The sequence below is a fragment of the Pelophylax lessonae genome (assembly GCF_965119305.1).
Source record: "Pelophylax lessonae genome assembly, chromosome: 2".
In the NCBI taxonomy this organism is placed as follows: Eukaryota; Metazoa; Chordata; class Amphibia; order Anura; family Ranidae; genus Pelophylax; species Pelophylax lessonae.
This window is the reverse complement of record NC_138769.1, coordinates 418,738,169-418,764,348: the sequence shown is the minus strand read 5'-3', so window position 1 is coordinate 418,764,348 and position 26,180 is coordinate 418,738,169. Positions and strand designations below refer to the sequence as shown.

Here is a 26,180-nt window from a genome sequence, read left to right as displayed (position 1 = left end):
ATATAATACACATGAATGCACACAAAGTTGCTATTGAAAGCCACAGTGTATTATGCATATGTAGTTTTTAATTCTGTTAACACATTAATAACAGGAAAAAGTGCAAGCCTAAATGCATGTTAGTATAAAATTCCTTTGATAGTATACTTATAATGCGTACTGGAAAAATATTTCAAGAAAGTGAGGACAGGAGCTATGCCAGGTTCAGACCTACTGTGGAGATGCAGTACAATGATGGGACAGCTTTTCCTAGACAAAATAAAGTCTATAGCAATAGTATTAATATTTTTCTTCAGAGCTTTACAGAAATGTGGTTATTTCTGTGTGCAAAACAGAAATTATGAGTCATATATTTTTTTCCTGAGCCGCCTCATTCTTAATTATACGGACAGTCTTCATTTTATTAATAAGGCTACACTCGCATCTCTGCATTTTAGTGAAGAGCATTAAAAAATAGATATAAATTCTGCTTGTGACATCTTTGGTGCAGTCTACAGCAAAGAGCATCTTCCATATAAATGAATAGTACTGCATGTATAATACATTGCAAAGCATTACGAGTGGACATTTGAAGAAAAGCAAAAATATGGAAAGGAGGTACATGTTATAGAGAGAGTTTGCAGATAGCATTGAAAGCCGATCAAGAGACTACTGATAATGTACAGGGGGTAGTGGCCCTGACTTACCAATGAAAAGATCATTGTATGAAACTATATTGCTTTGGATATGTAAGGATCTGATCACATTGTTAGCAAATTTATAGCAAAATATTAGTTAAAGCCTTTGTCACCGCAACACTTCATATTTCTGATATGTGTCTTCTGTATCATGTGCTTGTATGAGAAAGTATCCTGTTCTCTTTGCATTGCTTCCTTTATGGGAAATCCCTGCCAGTCCCTCTGCTTTCCTATTAAAAACTGACCACACTAAGCCAGAGAGCGCACACCTTGGTCAGTTCTCTAGCTATGCTGGGGACTCAGTCTGCTCTCCTCCAATGATCAGACTTGTCCCTGAGACTCCCCCGCTGCACAGCAGCCTTGTACTGAGAAAATCAGTGTGCTGCTGCTTTTCCTCCCACCCCAGTTCCTATGCAGCTGAGAACAGAGGGAATGTGATCATTTATAGAAAAGGGGATAAAAAAAAAAAAAAAAGTATTTACGGTATATGTTTTTTTTTTTTTTCTATATCCATACAAAAATGTTTTGCATTTCATTTCTATTTTAAACTTAGTGCTGGTTCACACTAACGCGGCACGACTTCGGGGGCGACCTGTGAAGTCGCGTGCCCCGCAACTTCTGCGCAACTTGCACGGACTTCATATGAATGTCTATGCAAGTCGCTCCGATGTCGCCCCGAAGTAGTACAGGAACCTTTTTCTAAGTCGGAGCGACTTGAGTCGCTCCTATTAGAACGGTTCCCGTAGCACACAATGGATCGCGACTTGTCAGGCTGACCAGTCGCCAGACAAGTCGCTGTAGTGTGAATGGGGTCTAAATGGGTTGTTTTTCAAGGTGATCGTTTACAATCACTTTAAAGGCAACTGCAGCCCTGTGTACCCTCAACCTGTTCCTGCTTCTTTTCCCACTGAGCGTGTTCATTTAGGAATAACAGCTCTGGAACCCCCACATTTTCTATTTCTATTTCTTTGCAATGAACTATGCTATAAAATAAAATCTTTGTTTAAAAAAACAAAAAAAAAAATGAATGCATGCACTTAAAAAAATACCTTGGCTCTTTTAATATATCCAGGAAAATCAAGTGAGTTTGCATATATAAACTTTTCACCCTTTCCCCTCTTTTGCCATCCTTTAAATTTATAATTATACGAGTGGTCCTCCCAGATAAAATATTCTTAGTTTTCCAAAATATGTCAAATGCAGGGTTTTCTGTATGAAGTTGTTTAACAAAGAAGTCTTTAGAACACACTTGATGGCAGCACCCTTAGAGCAAAGCTGTGGACTCTGTGGGTAAAAGCAGGAACAAAGGGGCGCCAGACTAAGGGTAGCATATAAAATCAATGGTTTAATTAAAACGACAGATGGTGAAATAGTAAGAGCATTTTCATATATCTATATATATTTTTTTTTTTTCGTCTGTCCCAAAGCTTCTCCGGACTGTCCCGAGGCCGTGGCGGTCTCACGTGCACACTGTGTTCCCTGTTATTGCCTGGATGGAAGCAGGACATGGACGGACACCATTGTAACCAGCATGGAATGCAAGATGGCACTGGGCCGGACGTGACGTCACACGGAGGGCGTATTGGGAGTGCTGACGTGAAGTGGGTGGTAATGCATTCGAAGCAACAAGCTTCTTCTTCAGACCTGATTTGCCAACGGACCTGTCAATCTTTTATAGAAGAACAACAGCAAAGGGACAGGTACGATTGGCTAACGTAATTAAAAGGAAGTGAAGGGAGAGAGCAAGTTAAAACAAATAACATAATATAACTCTTGAGATGAGGCTATCGTGTGTTTAAACTACTAAACGGTATATATATATATATATATATATGTATATATATATATATACACACACACACATATATATATATATATATATATATATAGGTTTGTGTGTGTATTAGGATAAAATACATTAGAAAGAGAAATAGGTTATCTGATCCAACTAAGAAGGTGTTATCTAAAGAATTTCAAAATAATATTAAGAGGTAAGGTACGTGCACAATGAAAATAGGAATAAATATAAAATATAAAAATAGTAAAAACAGGAGAAGAAAAAAAAATGTATAAATAAAACTAAAAAAACTAAAATAATCAAAATAAAAGATAAAAAGTAAAAAAAAAAATGTATATATATATATATATATATATATATATATATATATATATATATATATAAACACTGCCTGCTTAGAGAAATACTTATGTGGCATATTCAGATAGAATTAAAGGCATATACTAGGGATCAACCGATTATCAGTGGGGCTAATAAACAGAGGCAGATATTCCCTTTTTTTGAAGCATTGGTATCAACCACAAACTTGCTGATATGACCAATATTTCTTCAAGTGGTTGTACCCTTGTTTAGAGCCGACAGCCAGCTTTCTTGTAATGACAACTGATGTGGCTGAGCAGCCACTCGATTGTCATTACAAGGAGCGGATGTCCTCCCCCTCACACTGCCTTCGGCGGCTCGCCCGGGTCTCCAGTCGCACCGGGAGACCCAAGCAACCAGCTGGACATGCCTGCTGGCTGGAGGACCCGTACAAAGCCGCATTTGGGTCTGATCGGGTCTCCAATGAAAACACCCAGAAGCAATGTCATGGCGTCACGTCTGGGTACTGGAGCCTTAAAGGCACCAGATTAAAAAAAAAAAAATAACAGCATTCCAAACAGTCAAACTTGGCATTTTGAATGCTTTTAAGTGCAAAGGAGGGGTTTGGGGTCTTTTAGACCCTAGACCCCTCCATAAAGAGTACCTGCCACTGCCTATTACTTGTTTACATTCCTTGTGACAGCAATAAAAGGACAGTGTAAAAATAAAAACTTTAAATGTGCAGAATATCGGCAACTAATATTGGCTATCAGCCTGAAGGGTGGCTGGAAAATCGGTAACAGCCCTGAAAAAACTATATCGGTCAATCCCTAGTATATACCAAATATTAATAAAAAATCAAAAAAGAGTTAAGTGGTGTTTAAGGTACAGGTCAAAATAATTTTATAGGGGTAACCAATTAGTATGCAAGAGTATTATTGGGATGATTCAAAAATAAAACTAGATGACAGTACTGACTTCAATTTCCTTGTTCATTCCCTTTGGTGCCAGGGTATCGAGGGATAAGATCCAGTACGTTTCCTGTTTACACAACCGTTGGAACCGTTCTGCTGGGGAAAATGTGTCAGGGATGGATTCAAGGACCCACACTCTTAGTTCCTTGGAGGATATTTTGTACAGTACGTTTCCTGTTTACACAACCGTTGGAACCGTTCTGCTGGGGAAAATGTGTCAGGGATGGATTCAAGGACCCACACTCTTAGTTCCTTGGAGGATATTTTGTAATATTCTGAAAAATGACGGGGACACTGTGCTTGGGGAAACTGGCCTCTACAAATCGACAATGCTCTCCAAACCTGGCATGCAGAGTTCTAATAGTGCGGCCCACATATAGCATACCGCAGGGGCAGGAAAGGCAGTACACAACAAACAGAGCAGCAGTTGTGGAAGGTATTGAAGTGGAAGGTTCTACCTTTGTGCCTAAATGATTTTTGTCCATGCTGGACATGAGCACATGTCAGACATAGGTGATTTTTACATTGAAACATTCCAATTAGGGAATAAGTATCAAATTCATTTTATCTCTAGATGATCTTCTGAGTTTGATTTTGCTAGGAGCAACTTTCCCTTTGATATTTGGGGCCTTACTGTAAGCAAATTGGGGGATTGCTGTAATACTGACCAATTATTTTTGCACACTTTTTCCATTCTCAGAGGTTTATTATGGTACTGTATAATGAATGTAACACCTGAATTCTCTTGTACTCGTGATTTTGGCTTGAGGATATCCTTTCTTTAAAAAAAAAAAAAACTGAAAATAACTTCTTTCCTTCCCTTTTTTTCTGTTTATTTTGTACATGCTTCTAGATACTTCACTAAAGGCACATGCTGATGATTAGTGACCCTGGTACTGAATCAACCATGGTTATATATCTACATAGCAATTCATTTTTTTTTTTATTACTTTTTGTATCAACTCTTTTTACATACCTATTAAGATGCTAATTTTTGTTGGCAGGAACTAAGTGGGTAGACCAGGTTAATATAGAAAAAAAAATATAGCTTTCATCAACTACACCAGTAAATAACCTGAAAATGTGCATTTCAGAGGTGAGCTAAAAAAAAAAAACAACTGGTTTTCCCTATCTTATAGGGACACTGCCAGTGTGTTGATAGTTCTGTCCCTCACCAGATAATGCATGCTAAAGAATTTGCACATCTGAACAAGCAATAAAAGCACTTTAAAACCAAACTCATTCATGACTGTTACTTTAGGCATTATGGAGAAAATAATCTTCAAAGTGCACAATAGAGGCACTGCAATCTGAGCATTTTACTATTACTTTCTATTGCAGCAAAATCTTGCAGCAGTGTTTTAGCCATCTAATCTAAGTGTTAAGTTAGAAACTGACTGAAACTTGACTTCAAAGCCTTTATATTTTTTTTCTGAGAATGAATTACTTTACAGTAAAAGCAGCTAGAGAGGTCAATGATAGCTTGTTTTAACCACTTCCCACCCGCAACCCACTGTGGACAGGTGGCGATGTAGGCAAAGCGCTGCCTACTTCCAGGTTCAGGATAGGTGCATGCGAGCCCCCCGGCCGGCACCCGCTGTGATTGTACACAGCATTAGCCTGTCAGCAAGTTCAGGACAAATGATTCACAGCTACACAGAGCTCTTTACAGAGAGAACAATCTGTTTCTCATCCCTGCAAAGCAGCACACTTTACACACATTACACATAGTTAGGCACACATTTACCCCTTGATCGTACTAGAGGTTGATGATATAAATTTTGTTTGGGTACAGTTTGGGCATTGCATGACCATGCAATTACCAGTTAAAGTAGCGCAGTGCTAAATAGCAAAAAAATGGTCTGATCATGAAGGGGGTAAAATCTTCCAGAGGTCAAGTGGTTAAAGCACTTTTCCTTGTTTTTTTGTTTTCAGCACCCATAGGTTTTTTTGTTTTCAGCACCCATAGTCTTAGGCACTGAAAACAAAATAGCAGGAGTGAAAATATCTTATGTACATGGGCATTTGTGGTGTCAGTTAGCAAGGCATTTCACAGCTGTGAAATGCAGTTTTTTATTTTTATTCTGGGGAGGGTACACTGGCTGATCTCAAATTGACCTCAAATGTCAATGTGAAAAAAATCTCAACACAATTATTTTATTGACTAAAGTTGCCAGCTGTACATAAGCAGTTAGTAGGTAATTTAACCCAGTAGTACCAACCCTCAAACAAATGTCTTTTACTGGTGTAATTAACCTGTAATTTGCTTGAAATTGAATAAATATCTGAGCGAAAATTAAATTAAACACAGTTAGATAGATAGAATTATTAGAGCTTTTAAATCTACATCATATCATAATCATTCAACTCTGACCCTTGTACACATTTTTTAGTAAATACACTTTATGTACATTCTCTGAAACATGTTTCAGCTTTACAGAGGATGAAATACATCTTGCGATATCCAATGCAATAGTTGCTGTCTGTTTACAATGCCATGTTTACACGGATTGAACAGTCCACATATTTTCTTTATAAAGTTACAAATTTAACAAAAAAAAAACCAAAAACATTTTATTGGTTTAGATATTGGCTGATAAATTATGTACCAGTTAACACAAGATCATATGAAGGTGCATCCATAATCTGTAGTGGTTAATGCAACTAAAACCATAAAGCAAATGAGCCCCTTTCTGATTCTGCAACGCACTGCGAAGCAGATGCCCCAAGAATTAAAATAGTTAAGGACTATAGCATTAAGCTGCCAGTGGACTGATCCTTGCACTTTTCGGTGTCCATTAAATAAACTAGCTGCTTAATGCTACAGTCTTTACAGCAGCTATCCATTTTGCAAAATACGAAATCAAAACAACCATTGAAGCACTTCTTTGTGTAACATCTGCTACACTTGTATCATTTGATTCATAATTTTATGGATAATAATAATAATTAAAACTGCTTCAAGACCAAAATGTGAGCATTGTATCAGTGATAAAAAGGTGCAAAAAAGCGAATCTGCTGGAGATGTACAGATCCTATTACACAGAAAGTGAGAAAATGACATTTAAAGCTTAGCCTATGCAACAAGGACAATGGCATCCATTTCATTTACCCTGAAAATATAAACAAGTCATAAAGAAAAGAATCAATTAAATATGTAATCAAAATGATAAACACAGCATGATGAGAGTACTATCTATAATTTACATGGGTCCTTCAATATTAACCTTCTTCGAGGAGAGTAACATTTACTCTTTCGATGGACAATTGGGGCACCATATTGTTGCAATATAAAATTTCCCCCAAAACTGTGATATTTGTAAGGCAGTGGACAAAATAAAAACAGGATTGCAGTTACTTTAAGAATAATTGTGTGAACATAATTTCTGTCTATAATGCTATCGGTAAAATATCTAATTTGCTATGACTACAGCTTTGTGTAAAATATCTTATCCACTGGGATCCAGCAAGCGCTTACACACCCTGTTCTAGTTCTCAGTAAACTGAAAGCAAATATCTATAATATATGTTAATGGAAATGACCTAAAAGACAACCGAAAAAACAAAGAAACTGTTGCACCTTAATGTATCGCCTTTGACATTTTACCGATAGCAATCTCAAGTCAAAATGTACCTGCGCATCAAACAGTGTCATAAAAATAATAACAATACGCTATACAGCTGATTAACAGCAACTCCCAGAACAAAGCCTTACAGTGTATAAAAATAGCTACGTAAAAAAATTTACATAAAAGGCAAACAAAAATGTTCAGTGCAGACATTTACATTAAAAAAAAAAAAAAAAAAAAAAAAGTACACAACATGGTAAGCTATCATCATGGCTGTTGGAACAGTTTTTGTGTTGATTCTTTGCAGTTTTTTGTCATTATCCTGTGACAACTTGGTACAAACTTTTAATACTTTGACCATGAACATTTGCAGCTCTGTTATACATTTCCATTAATTACAATCCATAGTCATGCTTCAAACTGTTCATCGTGGTTTCCCTGAAAAAGAAAAAAAAAATTGAGAAAATACCAGTGGATAAATAGTTTGCAGTGAAAAGGGTGCCACCAAAAAAAAAAAAGATTTAGTTTGGAGGTGGGAACATTGTGGTGTGGGGCTGTTTTTTTTTTTTTAGAATCATGTACTGGAAAACTTGATATCATTGAAGGAAGGATGAATTGAAAAATGTACCAAGACATTTTAAAACAAATCTGCTGCCATCTACCAAGATGATGAAGATGAAACAAGGGTGGACATTTCAGCAAGACACAAGGAAACGCTCAATTGGTCTCAAAGAAAGAAAATAAAGCTGCTAGAATGGCCAGCCAATCACCTGACTTAAATTCAATAGAAAATCTATGGAAAGAACTAAAGATCAGAGTTCATATAAGAAGCCCATGGAACTTTCAAAATTTGAAGCTTTGTGTGGAAGAATGGGCCCAAATCACACCTGAGCAAGGCATGCGACTAGTTTCTCTATACAGGAGGCATCTTGAAGCGGTCATTACCAACTAAGGATTTTGTACGAAGTATTAAAAATAATTTCAGTTAGCGTGTTCAATACGTTTTCCCTGTGTCATTCCATTTTATTACACATATCTTCATTTCTGAACTTATTTGTTTTGGTTTCTTTGTATGTATGGATTGCATAGGTTGTTACTGACATGTGGTGAACGTTTGATGTCAATAGCACCTTTAGAAATATATTTACCTAGAAAAATGGTGACATATATATATATATATATATATATATATATATATACATACATACATACATACATATATATATAAATACACACACACATACATACATATATATATATATATATATATATATACACACATACATACATATATATATATATATATATATATACACACATACATACATATATATATATATATATATATATATATACACATATATACATATATATATATATATATATATACACATATACACACACAGTATACACATATACACACACAGTATACACAGGGAGAGAAAAGGGTCTTCAGAAAGTTTCCGCACTTTTACATTTTTGTAAACAGGGTATGCAGCGCTTGATAAGATGAATGGGCAAGGGTTAGAACAATAAATGTAAACCAATTGAAGATAACATCATAGGTTTAAACCATGAAAGTCCATAGGCAGAGGGGCCTCAAGAACAGTCCCATGTACCAGGTGATGTAGTAGCAATGAAACCTCCACCAAACACCAATATGTGTGGCCTCTTACCAGACACGGTCGATCCCCATTACAGGGATCCACAATAGCTTCAATAAGAATCTTCACAGACACAGATGGATAATGGCTCTTGCTGACCAGACCTCATACAGTTCAGAAATAATGCACCCTCATAGGCAGTAGCTCAGACGTACCAAAATATACAAAAAAGGAAAACTCCTCATAGTGCAGTATGTTGGAAACATGACTTTTAATAGCTAAAAGCAATGTTGCACTCACATTTAGCACAGATACAATAAGCGTCAGAGCAGAGTCCTGCAGTGGTATTCTCTGCTAAAACTGCAATGAAGGGACACCTCCTGGAACTACCCCCACTAGGGTAGTCTGGTAAGAGGCCACACATATTGGTGTTTGGTGGAGGTTTCATTGCTACTACATCACCTGGTTCATGGGACTGTTCTTGAGGCCCCTCTGCCTATGGACTTTCATGGTTTAAACCTATGATGTTATCTTCAATTGGTTTACATTTATTGTTCTAACCCTTACCAATTCATCTTATCAAGCGCTGCTTACCCTGTTTACATTTTGTCTTGCTAGTTGAGTTCCAACAACTTTTTTATGTCAGCTGCTGATACATTAAATTTATATCATTACTATTGATCTAGCGCAGTGTATTATTGTTTTTACTTTTACATTTTTGTTGGAAGCAGTGACGGCAGCCGGGGTGGTAATTGATCAGGTCTGAGAGTGTCAAGTGACCAGCCTGCCTGGCAAGTCGGCTGACCTTGCAGTTTAGTATGAATGATGCAATTTGTTTTTGAAATTCTTAATAAAAAGTGTTAAACAAAAGAACCCTCGTATATCATAAATATATGGACTACATACTTTAGCAACCAAAGGGATGTGTTACAAAATGAATGCGTGAGCAGTATCCCCTGGGCTTCCTAGATATCTTCTGATTATTCTTTTTATTTTAAGAATTTTAGGATACTTGAAGGGTACAGCATCACACGGATTCTTTGTCCAGTGGCTTTGGCAGGCAATTTGGAGCGGAACTTAGCACGGACCATGCCCCTGTTTCCATAAGCTCTGGTGACCTTCCCCCAGATCACACAATTTTTTTTAGGTTTACCGCCTGGGGGTCACTGCGTATTTTTTGCTTTGTGTATGTAGGCGCATTCCTTGCCCTAGTAGAATTCCGTCTCATTCCGGGCGCAGACCCCTTCGATTTTCAGCAGGGCTATGTGTTCCCGCTGATTTCAGAGGCCTCTCTTGTAGGCAGCAAAGGTTGCTTTACACCATAGTCTGCCAGACATTTTGCATTGTCAATGTCCAGATGCAAACAGAACCACATTGGATTCAAAGATGGAGGAAAAGAAAGCTTCTAAATATCTTCTGAAGGTGAACTGAGATTGAGCTATCTAACCCAATATAACACAGTTGACATGCCCCTTAGGCATTTGAGGTTTAGTACCCAAAGACTGTGACCAAGGCAGAGATGCCTTAAAAGAGGGATAGTAAAGGTTTGCCCTTGGGTGTTTTTAAATAAGTCTGAGGAATATAATGCTTAAAAGTGTATATGCAGTTACACTGTTCCTTAAGCCTTTAGCCTCCACACATAGACAGAGTAACCACACCTTAGTTGCAGACATGCTGCCTGCCCCTGCCCAGGCCCACAAAATATTTACGGGACGTATTACTACTATACAACACAGCCCCTGCTTCTCTACCTAGACCTTGAAGCTTGCACATGTGCAGTCTGCTCCCCTAAATGCTAATGTGGGCATACTTGAGCCTGCAACCTGAAGGCCCCATACCTTTTATGGCAGCATAATGCAGATATGATAGTTTTAAATTTTAGGCAGAGCAAAAGGAGATGTAGCATACAATACTGGTGAGGTCTATAAACACTGTTTGGATCTCCATACAGTAAGTAGTATGCATGCATCTAATCTGTAATGTCTTTATCTGTACATGGTGGGGACAGCATGGAGAAAGCAGGGGGTAAATGGAAAATGAAAACTGTGCTTACCAATACAAGAGAACTTTCATCTGCCACAAAATGCTCATATATGTGGACAACATATAACATCCACAAACTGCCTTGGCCAATCAATTTCAGGAAAAAGAGGTATCAAGGCTGTCACAGCCAACCACTACTGTGGTTTCCCAAGATGTTTCACAGCTCTCTACTTCCCCTCGTTTATGGACATAATCATACACACTCTGGTGATCTGCATATGCATGTATAATCTCAGAAGAAAGCTCTTTGCTTAGGCAGATTGTGCCTGTAAAACTGCTATTTCTTATGACTATATTAGGATCTGTAATTACAGCTGCCATGATTGTTAGACTAAATAATTATTTCCAAGTAATGCCGGCCAAACATGGATTGAAATTTGGCCAGATCAACAGGGGCCGGCCGAATTTCAATCCATGTATAGGCAGGGTCTACCGATTGACTTCTATACAACTGCCCTGTCTGATTTTTGCCACTCGACCAGCGCCTCTGGCTATAGCCGGTAGGGATGATCGAACTTTTGAAAAGTTCGGTTCGACCAGAACACCCGAACTTCACGAAAGTTCGGTTCGGATTTCAGAACCCCATTGAAATCAATGGGACCCGAACTTCTGTAATCAAAAAACACCATTTTTAAGCCCTAAAACCCAATAAATGCCCCTAAAAAGTGCCTAGGGTTCTGGGTCATGCCCCAGGGACTATTAATCACACAAAAAAAAGTTCTTAAAAATTGTCGTTTTTGATAGATAGCCAATTATTGAAAAAATTAAAAAAAAAAAAAAAAAAGAGATTTCTTTGGATTTAGTGTCTGGGGGGTCTAAAAGTTGTACCTGTGAAGTTTCAGCTCTGTAGCATGTCCAGAACCAGAATTACAGCATACCAAACCTTCAAAAATGACTTTTTTGCTTAACCGCACCTTTCTTTTGCTCCTAATCAACGGCTCAGCCAATGTGTATGATGGGGACATAATGCAGTGCACTGGGAACAAGATTAGAGGTTTTTTTGGAAAAAGGTGCTGTCTCTTTAAATGTGCATATAATTAACGGGTGTATTTCCACAATGGGGCTTTTATTACCAAATGTTTCAAGAAGTCCAAAGATGTATGTAATTGCACTTTATTTCATGTAAAATGGTGTTTGGTGCACTTTAACTTGAAATCTCACAAGAAACAGACATATATGCACGGATACATTGAGGGTTAGGGGTAGGGGCCACAATGTAGTGCAGAGTGAACAAGATTAGAGATGTTTTGGATGAATACTGTTGTCTCTTGACTTTGAATAGAAGTAAAGGATGCTTAAAAATTGGGCATTTGGTGGTGCGGACGATGCCTTGACACCATATCCCTATGAAAGTGCTGGTAATGAAAGCAATAATTGCCTTTGTAAGGAAAAAAATTACAATGATATGCATCTGTGTGACAGGTGCGCAAAAATTGTTGTTTGGGTGTTGGCGGAGCCATACCACTGTAAGCCCAAAGAGCTGGTGTTGAAGAAGGCGTAAAAATTATGAAGGTGTGCACCTGTGGAACAGGTGCGCAAACATGGTAGTTTTGGTGTTGGCGGAGCCTCCCCACCATAACCCCAAAGAGCTGGCTTTGAAGGAGGCCCAAAAATTGTAAAGGTGTGCACCTGTGGAACAGGTTCGCAAACATGGTAGTTTTTGTTTAGCATAGCCTCCCCACCTTAACCCCAAAGAGCTGGTGTTGAAGGAGGCCCAAAAATTGTAAAGGTGTGCACCTGTGGAACAGGTGCGCAAACATTGTAGTTTTTGTTTTAGCATAGCCTCCCCACCTTAACCCCAAAGAGCTGGCGTTGAAGGAGGCCCAAAAATTGTAAAGGTGTGCACCTGTGGAACAGGTGCGCAAACATTGTCGTTTTTGTTTTAGCATAGCCTCCCCACCTTAACCCCAAAGAGCTGGTGTTGAAGGAGGCCCAAAAATTGTAAAGGTGTGCACCTGTGGAACAGGTGCGCAAACATTGTCGTTTTTGTTTTAGCATAGCCTCCCCACCTTAACCCCAAAGAGCTGGTGTTGAAGGAGGCCCAAAAATTGTAAAGGTGTGCACCTGTGGAACAGGTTCGCAAACATGGTAGTTTTTGTTTAGCATAGCCTCCCCACCTTAACCCCAAAGAGCTGGTGTTGAAGGAGGCCCAAAAATTGTAAAGGTGTGCACCTGTGGAACAGGTGCGCAAACATTGTCGTTTTTGTTTTAGCATAGCCTCCCCACCTTAACCCCAAAGAGCTGGCGTTGAAGGAGGCCCAAAAATTGTAAAGGTGTGCACCTGTGGAACAGGTGCGCAAACATTGTAGTTTTTGTTTTAGCATAGCCTCCCCACCTTAACCCCAAGGAGCTGGTGTTGAAGGAGGCCCAAAAATTGTAAAGGTGTGCACCTGTGGAACAGGTGCGCAAACATTGTCGTTTTTGTTTTAGCATAGCCTCCCCACCTTAACCCCAAAGAGCTGGTGTTGAAGGAGGCCCAAAAATTGTAAAGGTGTGCACCTGTGGAACAGGTGCGCAAACATTGTCGTTTTTGTTTTAGCATAGCCTCCCCACCTTAACCCCAAAGAGCTGGTGTTGAAGGAGGCCCAAAAATTGTAAAGGTGTGCACCTGTGGAACAGGTGCGCAAACATTGTCGTTTTTGTTTTAGCATAGCCTCCCCACCTTAACCCCAAAGAGCTGGTGTTGAAGGAGGCCCAAAAATTGTAAAGGTGTGCACCTGTGGAACAGGTGCGCAAACATTGTCGTTTTTGTTTTAGCATAGCCTCCCCACCTTAACCCCAAAGAGCTGGTGTTGAAGGAGGCCCAAAAATTGTAAAGGTGTGCACCTGTGGAACAGGTGCGCAAACATTGTCGTTTTTGTTTTAGTATAGCCTCCCCACCTTAACCCCAAAGAGCTGGTGTTGAAGGAGGCCCAAAAATTGTAAAGGTGTGCACCTGTGGAACAGGTGCGCAAACATTGTCGTTTTTGTTTTAGCATAGCCTCCCCACCTTAACCCCAAAGAGCTGGTGTTGAAGGAGGCCCAAAAATTGTAAAGGTGTGCACCTGTGGAACAGGTGCGCAAACATTGTCGTTTTTGTCATAACCAAAATGAGGTTCTGTGAACGTAAAGAGAATGAGAGGAGGGTTTGAGGGTGGCACCATGGTCCAGGCTTAAACTGAGGCTCAACTGCCACATCACAACGATAGCCTAGTCTACAAGGTCTGCATCAGGTGCATCAAAGCTTGATATCCACGACTGATTCATCTTAATGAATGTCAAACGGTCGACTGAGTCGGTGGAGAGTCTAGTTCGATGGTCTGTGACGAATCCTCCTGCTGCGCTGAATGCCCGTTCCGATAGGACACTGGAAGCAGGGCAGGCCAACAACTCCATGGCATACTGGGCCAGTTCTGGCCAGTGGTCTAATCTTAAGACCCAGTATGCCAGTGGATCGGATTCGTCACATGAAAAGCCCTCTGTGTCACTTTGTGCCCTCACGTAATCGTCCACCATGTGATGCAGACGGTGTCGATGCGATGTGGCAGCTGAGAGGCCTGGGCGGTGAGGACTAAAAAAAGACCGAAAGGCATCCGTCAACCGCACGCCTTCTCCAACGCTCCTCTCGTGACCACCAGTAGAATCCATGGTAGGTTGTCCCCGCCCCTGCACCCTACGGGAGTCGGGGAACATGTTCACCAGATTCCTCTTGAGACTGTCCTCAAGGGATTTGATCCTGTGGACTCTATGGGTGGATGGGAAAAGCTCTGAGACTTTACACTTGTACCGGGGGTCAAGTAGGGTGGCCAACCAATAGTGGTTAGTCTCTTTAATGGCCTTGATTCTGGGGTCCTTTCGCAGGCTCTGGAGCATGATGTTTCCCATGCGTCGCAAATTAGCGAAGGCCTGAGAAGCTGACTCCTCGGGGTCACTCATAACGACATTATCTTCAACGGGCTCCTCCTCCTCCCAGCCACGTACTACTCCAAAGTGTCCCGAGGGAGTCAAACTAGGCCTTGCAGATTGCCGCATGTCTTCCTCCTCCTCCTCCTCAAACCCTGCAAAAGTTCCCGCAGAATCGTCCTCCTCCTCCTCTTCCACCCCTGGATCCTGCTCGGGCCTCTGGGAGCTAGGCATAATGGGGTCAGGATTCTCAGGATAAAGGGGGCCTTGAGAGGCAAGGAAGTCCTCCTCTTCCTCCTGCTGCTCTGCCTCCTGTGCCCTGTCCATAATGCCACGCAGAGTGTGCTCCAACAAAAACAGTACCGGTAGGGTGTCACTGATGCATGCGCTGTCCCGGCTGACCATCCTTGTGGCCTCCTCAAATGGCGAGAGGACAGCGCATGCATCCTTAATCAAAAGCCACTGCCGTGGTGAAAAGAAGCCCAGGCGCGCAGAGCCAGTGCTGGTGCCGTACTCGCATAGGTATTCATTGAGGGCCCTCTGCTGCGTGTACAGGCGCTGCAGCATAGCCAAGGTGGAGTTCCAGCGGGTGGGCATGTCACAGATGAGGCGGTGTACCGGCAGGTGAAACTCGCGCTGCACTTCGGCCAAACGTGCAGTGGCACTGTACGACCGCCTGAAGTGACTGCACACCCTTCTTGCCATCCTTAGCACATCCTGCATTCCCGGGTACGAGTTCAAAAACCGCTGTACCACGAGATTCAGGACATGCGCCAGGCATGGCACATGGGTTAACTTTCCCTGACGAAGGGCGGCCAGGAGGTTTGACCCATTATCAGTAACCACCATCCCTGGCTGCAGCTGGCGTGGTGTCAACCACCTCTGGGCCTGTGCCTGCAGAGCCCCAAGAATCTGAGGGGCAGTGTGCTGCCTGTCCCATAGACACACAAGCTGCAGCACTGCGTGACACCTTTTGGCCTGAGACATAGAATAGCCCTTTGAACGTTTACGTGGTATCTCATCATATTCAAAGGACCATTCTGCAGAGGAGGGCATGGAGGAGGTAGAGGAGGAGGAGCAGGAGGGGGTAGAAGTGATCGATCTACCCGGATCAGCGACACCACCAGCTGTTTGCAGACGTGGGGGCAACACTGGCTGCAGCACCGAGCCCTGGCTACAATCCCTTCCACTGGCAAGCAGTGTCACCCAGTGAGCAGTGACAGAAATGTACCGTCCCTGCCCATGTTTGCTTGACCAAGTGTCAGCCGTCAAGTGTATCTTACGGCTGACTGACTTGGCCAGGGATGACACTACATTGCCTTCCACATGTTGGTATAGGGATGGCAGGGCCTTACGGGAAAAGTAATGCCGACTTGGCACCTGCCACTGTGGAACTGCACATTTTGCGAAGTCACGGAAGGGAGCAGACTCTACCAGGTTAAATGGTAATAGTTGCAGAGCCAGTAGTTTAGCCAAACTACTGTTTAGACGCTGGGCATGTGGGTGGCGGGGAGTATACATTTTTTTTCGTTCCAGCATGTGTGGAATCGAAATTTGGCGTCTAGATGATACAGCTGGTGGTGTGCTGGAGGTAGATGCGACACTGCCTGCTATATCATCATCCCTGCCAGTGGAGGCTGCCAACAGGTGACGAGTGACTATAGCAGGGCCAGGAACAGACTGATGTGCAGGTGGAGCAGATGGAGCATGAGGAGGAGCGCGAGGAGAACTAGGAGGCCGACTGACCAATCTTTGGCCCTTTTGTGGGTTCTTTAAATGCTCCTGCCAACGGGCCGAGTGGTGGGTTGTCAAATGCCTGTTTAGGCAGCTTGTACCCAGGTGGTTGACATTTTTGCCACGTTTTATACCTTTCTTACAAATCTTGCAGATCGCAACTGTTTTATCTGCATGGGATGTCTCAAAAAAGGCCCAGCAAGATGAGGTGTGTATAGTGGCCCGGGAGACAACAGGTGCGGCCTTAGATGGAGTAGGCCGTCTGCTCTCCCCTCTTGCTTGCTCTGCCTCCTCCTCAACCTCAGACCCAACATCTGACTCCATCAAAGACTGAGCATCAGGCCTGGCCTGGGAGACAACAGGTGCGGCCTTAGATGGAGCGGGCCGTCTGCTCTCCCCTCTTGTTTGCTCTGCCTCCTCCTCAACCTCAGACCCAACATCTGATTCTATCAAAGACTGAGCATCAGGCCTGGCCTGGGAGACAACAGGTGCGGCCTTAGATGGAGCGGGCCGTCTGCTCTCCCCTCTTGTTTGCTCTGCCTCCTCCTCAAACTCAGACCCAACATCAGACTCCATAAAGGACTGAGCATCAGGCTGGAGTAGATGGCCGACACTGTGGTCAAACAGCTCAGCTGACTCCTCTGCCATGTCTGAAATTGGGTCTAAGGGAGGACATGAGGTGGACATGGACTCATCTGTATTTGTTCTGACAACTGCAGAAGACTGACCACTTTTCTCTGCCTGGGTCACTGTAGTTGCAGATGATGCCGATGATGAGGGTTTGTTCATATAGTCCACCACCTCCTGTACATACTGTGGACGTATAGCTTGGCCACTGCCGGAGAACAATCCAAATGGTGGCCTGGCTGAGGACTGACCACCACGTCCACCCCTGCCTCTAGACACCCTAGAAGCTGTGCCCCTTTCCGCAGCAGGGCCACGTATGCCTTTTCTTGGTCTACCAGGCATATTTCTCAATGATGCGTTGGCAACTGTGTGCGGTGAAAAACGCACACTGCTATGCGACCCACAGTTGTCGCTGGATACAGCACAGCAGTTGCGGTTCACGCACAGTAGCAAAGCCTTTTGCACAGTGGACCTAACGCTTTGAACAACAGGCGTTAGGTTGTCACTGATGCGTTGGCAACTGTGTGCGGTGAAAAACGCACACTGCTATGCGACCCACAGTTGTCGCTGGATACAGCACAGCAGTTGCGTGTCACGCACAGTTGCAAAGGCTTTTGTACAGTGCACCTAACGCTTTGAACAACAGGCGTTAAGTTGTCACTGATGCGTTGGCAACTGTGTGCGGTGAAAAACGCACACTGCTATGCGACCCACAGTTGTCGCTGGATACAGCACAGCAGTTGCGGTTCACGCACAGTAGCAAAGCCTTTTGCACAGTGGACCTAACGCTTTGAACAACAGGCGTTAGGTTGTCACTGATGCGTTGGCAACTGTGTGCGGTGAAAAACGCACACTGCTATGCGACCCACAGTTGTCGCTGGATACAGCACAGCAGTTGCGTGTCACGCACAGTTGCAAAGGCTTTTGTACAGTGCACCTAACGCTTTGAACAACAGGCGTTAAGTTGTCACTGATGCGTTGGCAACTGTGTGCGGTGAAAAACGCACACTGCTATGCGACCCACAGTTGTCGCTGGATACAGCACAGCAGTTGCGGTTCACGCACAGTAGCAAAGCCTTTTGCACAGTGGACCTAACGCTTTGAACAACAGGCGTTAGGTTGTCACTGATGCGTTGGCAACTGTGTGCGGTGAAAAACGCACACTGCTATGCGACCCACAGTTGTCGCTGGATACAGCACAGCAGTTGCGTGTCACGCACAGTTGCAAAGGCTTTTGTACAGTGCACCTAACGCTTTGAACAACAGGCGTTAAGTTGTCACTGTATTTTGCTGCCTAGCAAGCACGTATACCTGCTGTGATACAGCAGCACTGTGCCACGTGCTCACTAAACAGAACCCTCACACTTTCCCTACAGAAACTAAATTTTCAAATCTAACTAATGTAGTACAAAGTTCCCTAACTACACTAGATATCCCTTTCCACTAAATAGAAAGCTCCATACAGCAGAAGACTGACACTGTCCCTTAAGTTTTTTTTTTTTTTTTTTTTTTTAACTCTAAGAACCAGCACAATCGCTGTATCTAACTACACTGGCTGTAAGCTAAATACAATTCTGCTATATGGAGCTTTAGAACCACTCGATATGTAGGAAATGTAGTGTAGCAAGCAGGAGTCAGACAGAACTGCTTCAACTCTCTTCAACAGGCTCTGGATAACTGTGCTAGGGGTTAGGCGGGGCCATCTTATATAGTGTGGGGCGTATTCACTCCTGATTGGCCTCTGGTCCCCGTAGTCACTCCAATCACGTTCCTAGGAGACTCCTGCCCCCTCATTGGCTTTTGCAGACGTTTCTGGGCCAATCACGGGCTTTTAAAGCCCAGTTCCTGTCCCAGTGCATTTTGGGCGGTTCTGGTGGCCGAATACCGAACTTTTGCCGCAAAAAGTTCGGTATTCGGCCGAATATCGAACATCCAATGTTCGGGTCGAACCGATGGTCGACCCGAACCGTTCGATCATCCCTAATAGCCGGCAGTGCTAATCAGTGTATTCTGACGGCGGGGAAGTCTCCTTGTTTTCAGAATATAATGGCTCAGCAGGGAAGATCCCCCATATACATTGAGTGTGTGTGGATGGGGGAATCAAGTCAATTTTGGACAAAAAAAATGACTAATGTATGGACTGCTTTAGTTGCATGAGTTAACTTACCTTGAGTATTTTCCATTTTTATGCTTCTGATTTATGATTGTTTTCTTCTAGTTTTTTGTTTTCTTCTGTGTTACCAAGTTCTTTTCCTACATGTTTTGACGTTGAGCTATAAAACAAGGAAAATCATGATAAGATAACTACTGTATACTATAGCTTGCAAATGCTGCACCAAAATAAATGATTTAGGTATGAGACTCAAACCTTTGAATTGCATAGTAATTGCTATATTTTTTTAAAGCGGTTTAAAGGATGTTTTGGCACATCATCAATGGAGGCAGCTCACAAACCTCCGGGGTGGCTGCAGTCTGCACTGGAAAAGGGTCCTGTGCATCTTCTGGTCCGTTTCAGGCCAGACCTGATTTGCACCTGAAACGGAAAACAGGGACGCACCAGACTCCCTGCTGTGAGCCGTAGCTGCAAGCTAGTGTGAACCCAGCCTGAATTTTGAAGTATTTTGTATGTGTAAAACATTTTAATTAACTTTAAAACTTTAAAAATCTTTAAACAAAAAGGCATCTCAACACCCTTTAAACATAGTGGCTAAATCCAAATTCACAGCACTGACAGCTAAAACGTCATCATATATTGACAAAGGTATGACATGTAACAGGCAACCACAGAAAACCAGTCGCGATACATACATATGGTATATATATGATATATATATATACGATATATACAGAAATGTCAACAGCTCCATTATTGAAGTCTATTTATAGGTTATCATTTAGACTGGTGTTCTACACTGTTAGCATAAAATAAACAATTTGCAGCATACTGGATATAAGAGCAAACCATTTTATTTAAAAGAGACTATATAATGGTTTGCACATTTTTTTATTTCTTATGGCCAGAACTAAGAAGAAAATATTACAATTTTAAAACTATATTCAGGTAAAGCAGACCTTGCACCTCAAATCAAGGAACTGGCAAAAAAGGGTAACATTACGAGTAAGAGAAAACAAGTTGGTATAATCCTATAAACCTTGCCAGACTGCGACAAGGCAAGGTGACATCCTCCTGCTTCTGGTGAGATTTATATTCAATGTTGAATAGCTCAAGTTGCATGCACTCGAGAGATAATTCAGCTATTTTCAGATGACTTCGGGCTCTTTCACACGGTCCGCCTCCATAGGCGGATTCGTGCTGCTCAGTGGGGGATTATAAACACAGATCCCCGCTGAGCAGGCAGGTGACAGCTCCCTCTCCGCTCTGTGTGCAAAGAGGGAGGTGTCAGAGCCCCCTGCATCTCTATGGGGGAATCGGATGAGAGCAGACCGGATGGAAAAATGGGTTTTCAGCCGTCTGGATTTCACGGACAGGATCGAATGCGGATGGCAGCGGACATGTCTCCACTGACATCCGCTGCCCCATAGGGATGCATGGAGCATCAGATCAGATCCACCTAAAAAACTGACAGGCGGATCTGATCGGAGCGCTCATGTGAAAGGACCCTAAGACTTCTTGCACACGGTACTTATGTTTGAGCATTAGCATTTTTGGCTGTATTTTCTGGCATTTATGATAGGCGTATTTGTGCGTATTCCTGCATCTTTGTGCAAAATACTGATCATGAACTTGATTTTTCATTTTGTTTCTACTCCTCAAAATGTCGGTTTTTTGTTTTTTTTTTACGCGTCCGTGTACAGGCACGTTTGTAAACAATAGGCTGCATTTTACTGTAGATCAGTAAAAGAAGTACTGAGCATTTTCCACCTGCAATATGCAAGAGGTCTAATGCCTGGTACATGCGATGAGACAAACGATTGTCCTTTTTTTTTTGCATGCTAGTCTCATATTGAAAATGAAGCGTTTACTAAAGTTACGAAAATTCTCATACGACAGAATAAAAATTTGGAGGTGATGTAATGTGTTGTAGTGTATTTGCATTTGTTGTAGTGTATTGCTGTTGTACTGATTAAACGCAAAATCATAGGAGAAAAATTTTGGTGCTTGTCAAAATGGATAATTTGACATGAATTGTCATGATCGGCTTTCGAAAGCTGTGTACCAATGATCAGATTATCGAACAAACGCTTTGAAAGCTGTATTTTTCGTACAGCTTTCTGATTGTGTGTACGGGCCAGTCGTCTGATGCATCAGCCAGAAACATCCTGACAGGCTTACGAACTATTGATTTCCGACACACACACATCCATTCAGATGTAAAACACCACTTTAACCTCATGACCAGGCCATTTTTTGCGATAAGGCACTGCGTTACTTTAACGCCAATGGCACGGTCATGTGACACTGTGCCCAAACAAAATGTATGTCCTTTTTTTTCCCACAAATATAGACTTCTTCTGGTATATTTGATCACCAATGCGGTTTTTACTTTTTGCGCTAAACAAAAAACAACAAACAATCGACAATTTTAATACTTTCGCAGAGAGGAGCTGGGTTGACATAAACGGAAAACAGGCGTGTCTCAGTCCCAAAAAATATTGTATAGAAACAGGAGGAGAATGCCGAAGAGGCTTTAATGAGAGAGACAACCACAAAAAATATAAAATTACATGAGTTTATTATAGAATTTTAATACTTTCCTCTATAAAACATTACCAATAAAAAAAATATAATTTCTTCATCAATTTAGGCCAATATGTATTCTGTAGCTACACACTATATGCATATATATTTTTTTTTACTAGTAATGGTGGCGATCAGTGGCTTATAGCAGGACTACGATATTGCAGCGAAAAATCTGACACCTAACTTACACTTTTGACACTTTTTGGGGGACAAGCGACACTAATACAGTGATCAGTGCTAAAAAAAATATGCACTGTTACTGTACTAATGACACTGGCAGGGAAGGGGCTAACATCAAAGGCGATCAAAGGGTTAACTGTGTTCCCTGGGAGTGATTATAAACTGTGGGGGGATGTGCTTTTACTGGGGGACTCTACAGATCCATGCTCCTGCTTAGCAGGAACACAGGATCAGCTCATTCCCCTCTCACAGAATGGCAGTCTGCCTTATTTACACAGTCTGCCTTCCTCCTGAACAATCGGTGGGTCCCAGCGGACATTGTGTCCGCCAAACCCGCTGATTGGCACCCGCTGTGTCCAATCGCAGCAGGAGTGGGTCACCTGCAGCGCGCGCACACACCCCAGACTTGGAAGTATCAGAACACGTACTAGGTACGTGATCTGGCACAAAGTGGCTGCCCTGTTGCAGTATATCTGCATGGGGCAGTCGCTAAGCGGTAATGGATAGGTTCACCTTTCATAAAATGTTACACCCATATTCAAGGTGTAACATGTTACTGTTGCAGCACCCCCCACACTCCTCTGGTTCCCCGCTGTGACAGCGAGCGGGGATCTTCTCCCTTTTACTCGCTGTCACAATTTAACCACTTCAAAACTGGGCACTCTTACCCCGTTCCTGCCCAGGCCAATTTTCAGCTTTCAGCGCTGTCAAACTCTGAATGACAATTGCGTGGTCATACAACACTGTACCCATAAGAAATTTTTTTCACACAAATAGAGCTTGACAAAGGTATTGACGTGATCTGGCACAAAGTGGCTGCCCTGTTGCAGTATATCTGCATGGGGTGGTCGCTAAGCGGTAATGGATAGGTTCACCTTTCGTAAAATGTTACACCCATATTCAAGGTGTAACATATTACTGTTGAAGCACCCCCCACACTCCTCTGGTTCCCCGCTGTGACAGCGAGCGGGGATCTTCTCCCTTTTACTCGCTGTCACAATTTAACCACTTCAAAACCGGGCACTCTTACCCCGTTCCTGCCCAGGCCAATTTTCAGCTTTCAGCGCTGTCAAACTCTGAATGACAATTGCGTGGTCATACAACACTGTACCCATAAGAAATTTTTTCACACAAATAGAGCTTTCTTTTGGTGGTATTTAATCACCACTGGGTTTTTATTTTTTGCTAAACAAAAAAACGACAGAAAATGTTGAAAAAAATCAAAACAAACTTTTTTTGTTTCGGTTATAAAATTTAGCAAATAAATAATCTTTCTTCATACATTTAGGTCAAAATGCATACTGCTACATTTCTTTGGTGAAAATAACCCAAATCGATGTATATTATTTAGTCTGTAGAATAGGTAAAAGAGTCCACAAACTATGGTATATACTGTATTTAATTTCTTAAGGCCTGAAAATGCCAGGACAGTGCAAATACCCCCAAATGACCCCTGTTTGGAAATTAGACAGTCCGAGGTATTTAGTAAGAGGCATAGCAAGTGTTTTGAAGCTGTAATTTTTTGTCACAATTATTTGAAAAATGAAGAAATGTAAAAAATTGACTGGTGACAGTATGAAAATGTATATGTGTGTGTGTGTGTGTATATATATATATATATATATATATATATATATACACACACATACATACATACATACACACACACACACACACACACACACACACACATATATATATATTTATTTTTACAATTGTTTTTCTAACACAGTGTGCCTAGAGCAATACAGTGTTACCATAGCTATACTACACTACTCTGGGGGAGTGATCAGGATTTTTTTTATTTACACATTTTGATTGCATATACCAATGAATTGTATAGGTATAAGGATAGGTATAAGCAACCATTTTTACTGAAAGAAAATAGTTCAGTGTCTTTTGTTGCGATTAGGTGGGATTGGTCAAAGCTAATCACATTATACAGATGGGCTGTCTGTACCATGTGTTCACTGTGACTAATCACAGCTAGCAACACAACTGTATAAAATGGATGGCATGAAAGGAAGCCATCCATTGTTAAACATTGTCGTGGTCTGCTGTAATTGGTCACAGCAATCACATAACATTGGCAGCAGGTTGGTACAGTGATCAGTCATCAGTTGTGTCCTGTGGACACAGCCAGTGACAGATCGCACCTCTGTGCAGCCCCGCGGCAGGCGTGTTCTGTGAGGACGTTAAATGACGTCCTCCCAGAACAACAGTGCTCCCGGCCGAAGGGGTTTAAAAAAATGCGGCCGTGCAGGGTTCCACCCACCCAGCCATGTCATTCACTGAGTTTTGTGGAAGTGAAAACTACAAGTACTGATAGCCTTTGCAGCTGATCTGCTGATTGCAGGTGCAATGCTTTGCAGGCTCCTAGATGAATTTAGCCTTAAAAAATGTAGACAATCCACATAAATCGAAATGGATCCAAAATAGAAGCAAATCAATTGGGCAGCAGCCACACTGTTTGATGTGAGAACTACTGTATGTATCTTCACTATTAGACTTTGCAACCCCCTGATGAATTTGCTTTAAGTGTCCTAAAATTTTGCGAATGGGCTTTTTTTTTTTCTTTTTTGTTCGCACAAAATTTTTGAAATATTAGCTGAAAGTGGCAGTTCTCTATTGGAAAAAGTTGTAAAATAAAGAGAGATAAATCATACAAAAGAAAGTAAGGCACAATAGAGAGGAAGCAGGAAAGATCACGTCTTTGATGATGGATTCAGATGAAGACCTATAGTATATTGAGCAACAGTGGAATAGAATATCTAGATTGAGAAGGATAAGAAATAAAGATAAAAACAAATACATAAATTAATCTAGATAGATCTAGAAGTGTAATAAAGATCAAGGCTGAAGAGAAAGACAGACTGTGAAAAATATGGAAAGAAATGCCAGAATCCATCCTTTAAAAAATATTTGAAGGAATTCATAGAAGAAAATATAATGGATTAGAGGAGAAAAAACTGCCACTCAGAAAATAATACATAAATGGTGTATCAATAAAGCTGAGAAGATACATGTTTAATTTAAATCTAAAATAACGGAATTTTTGTAAAATCTTACCGTAAAATTCCTTTCTCTGAGTCCTCCGACAGTCGCCGCCACTTCATAATCTTCACTAATGGGGTATTGACCTTTGCTCCGTAGGAGTAGCTAGGCAACAAGATTTGTTAATATAAAAGCTTTTAGCATATCACACCCCTAGGGGGCGGTCCCCTCAGTCAATACCTCCCTGCTTCCTGCATTCTCAACTCAGTTTCAGTAGCATAGCAGTAGAGTACATAAACAAACCCCAAAAGAGGGGCGGGGGCGGCGACTGTCGGAGGACTCAGAGAAAGGAATTTTACGGTAAGATTTTACAAAAATTCAGTTTTCTCTTACGTCCTCTGACAGTCGCCGCCACTTCATAATCTTCACTAATGGGGACGTCCCAGAGCAGTGTAGACATGAGGGGTGGGAAAAACGCAGCCGCGCCTAAAGCAACACAGTACCCACATCAGAGAAAGGAACCTTACCAAAGTAAGAGAACCAACTGGGCAACAGGAAAAAACGTGCTCAACAGGAGCAACAACCAAGGAAAGAACAAGTAACCTAGGGGTAAAAACACCCCAACAGCCAAGGACCCAAACAAGGGACCCTAAGGCACTGCCGCACTAAGAACTTTACGGCCAAAGGAAGCATCTGCCGATGCCTGAACATCCACTTTGTAAAATTTTGAGAAGGTGTGAACGGACGACCAAGTCGCCGCCTTACACACCTGGGCCACAGAAGCCTGATGACGATAGGCCCAAGACGTACTCAGAGACCTGGTAGAGTGCGCCTTCACAGGGAAAGGAGGAACCTTCCCCTTCAAAGCATAGGCTTGCACAATGGTCTGTCTGATCCACTTGGCGATGGTCGCAGCCGACGCTGCCATGCCCTTCCGAGGACCCTCTGGAAGGACAAATAGAGAATCCGTCTTGCGAAAGGATTTAGTCGATGACAGGTAAACCCTGATCGCCCGAACCACATCCAAGGAATGCAAAGCCACCTCCTTTGGATGCTTAGGCTTCGCGCAAAGCGAAGGCAAGACAATATCCTCATT

At 42.1% G+C, this 26,180-nt stretch overlaps 1 protein-coding gene across 2 annotated transcripts in view; it reads right to left on the bottom strand.

Annotated features, from left to right (window-relative positions):
• Positions 1-6,302: 6,302 nt before the first annotated feature.
• The window catches only part of ALCAM (activated leukocyte cell adhesion molecule), a 171,136-nt gene continuing 151,258 nt past the window's right edge, over positions 6,303-26,180 (bottom strand). For both annotated transcript variants that reach the window (XM_082245396.1, XM_082245397.1), the window contains 2 exons: positions 19,376-19,481; positions 6,303-7,756 (listed from right to left, as the gene is read on the bottom strand). In XM_082245396.1, coding sequence (XP_082101522.1) covers positions 19,394-19,481 — 88 coding nt within the window. In that variant the 3' untranslated portion in view covers positions 6,303-7,756; positions 19,376-19,393. The remainder of the gene's footprint in view (positions 7,757-19,375; positions 19,482-26,180) is intronic.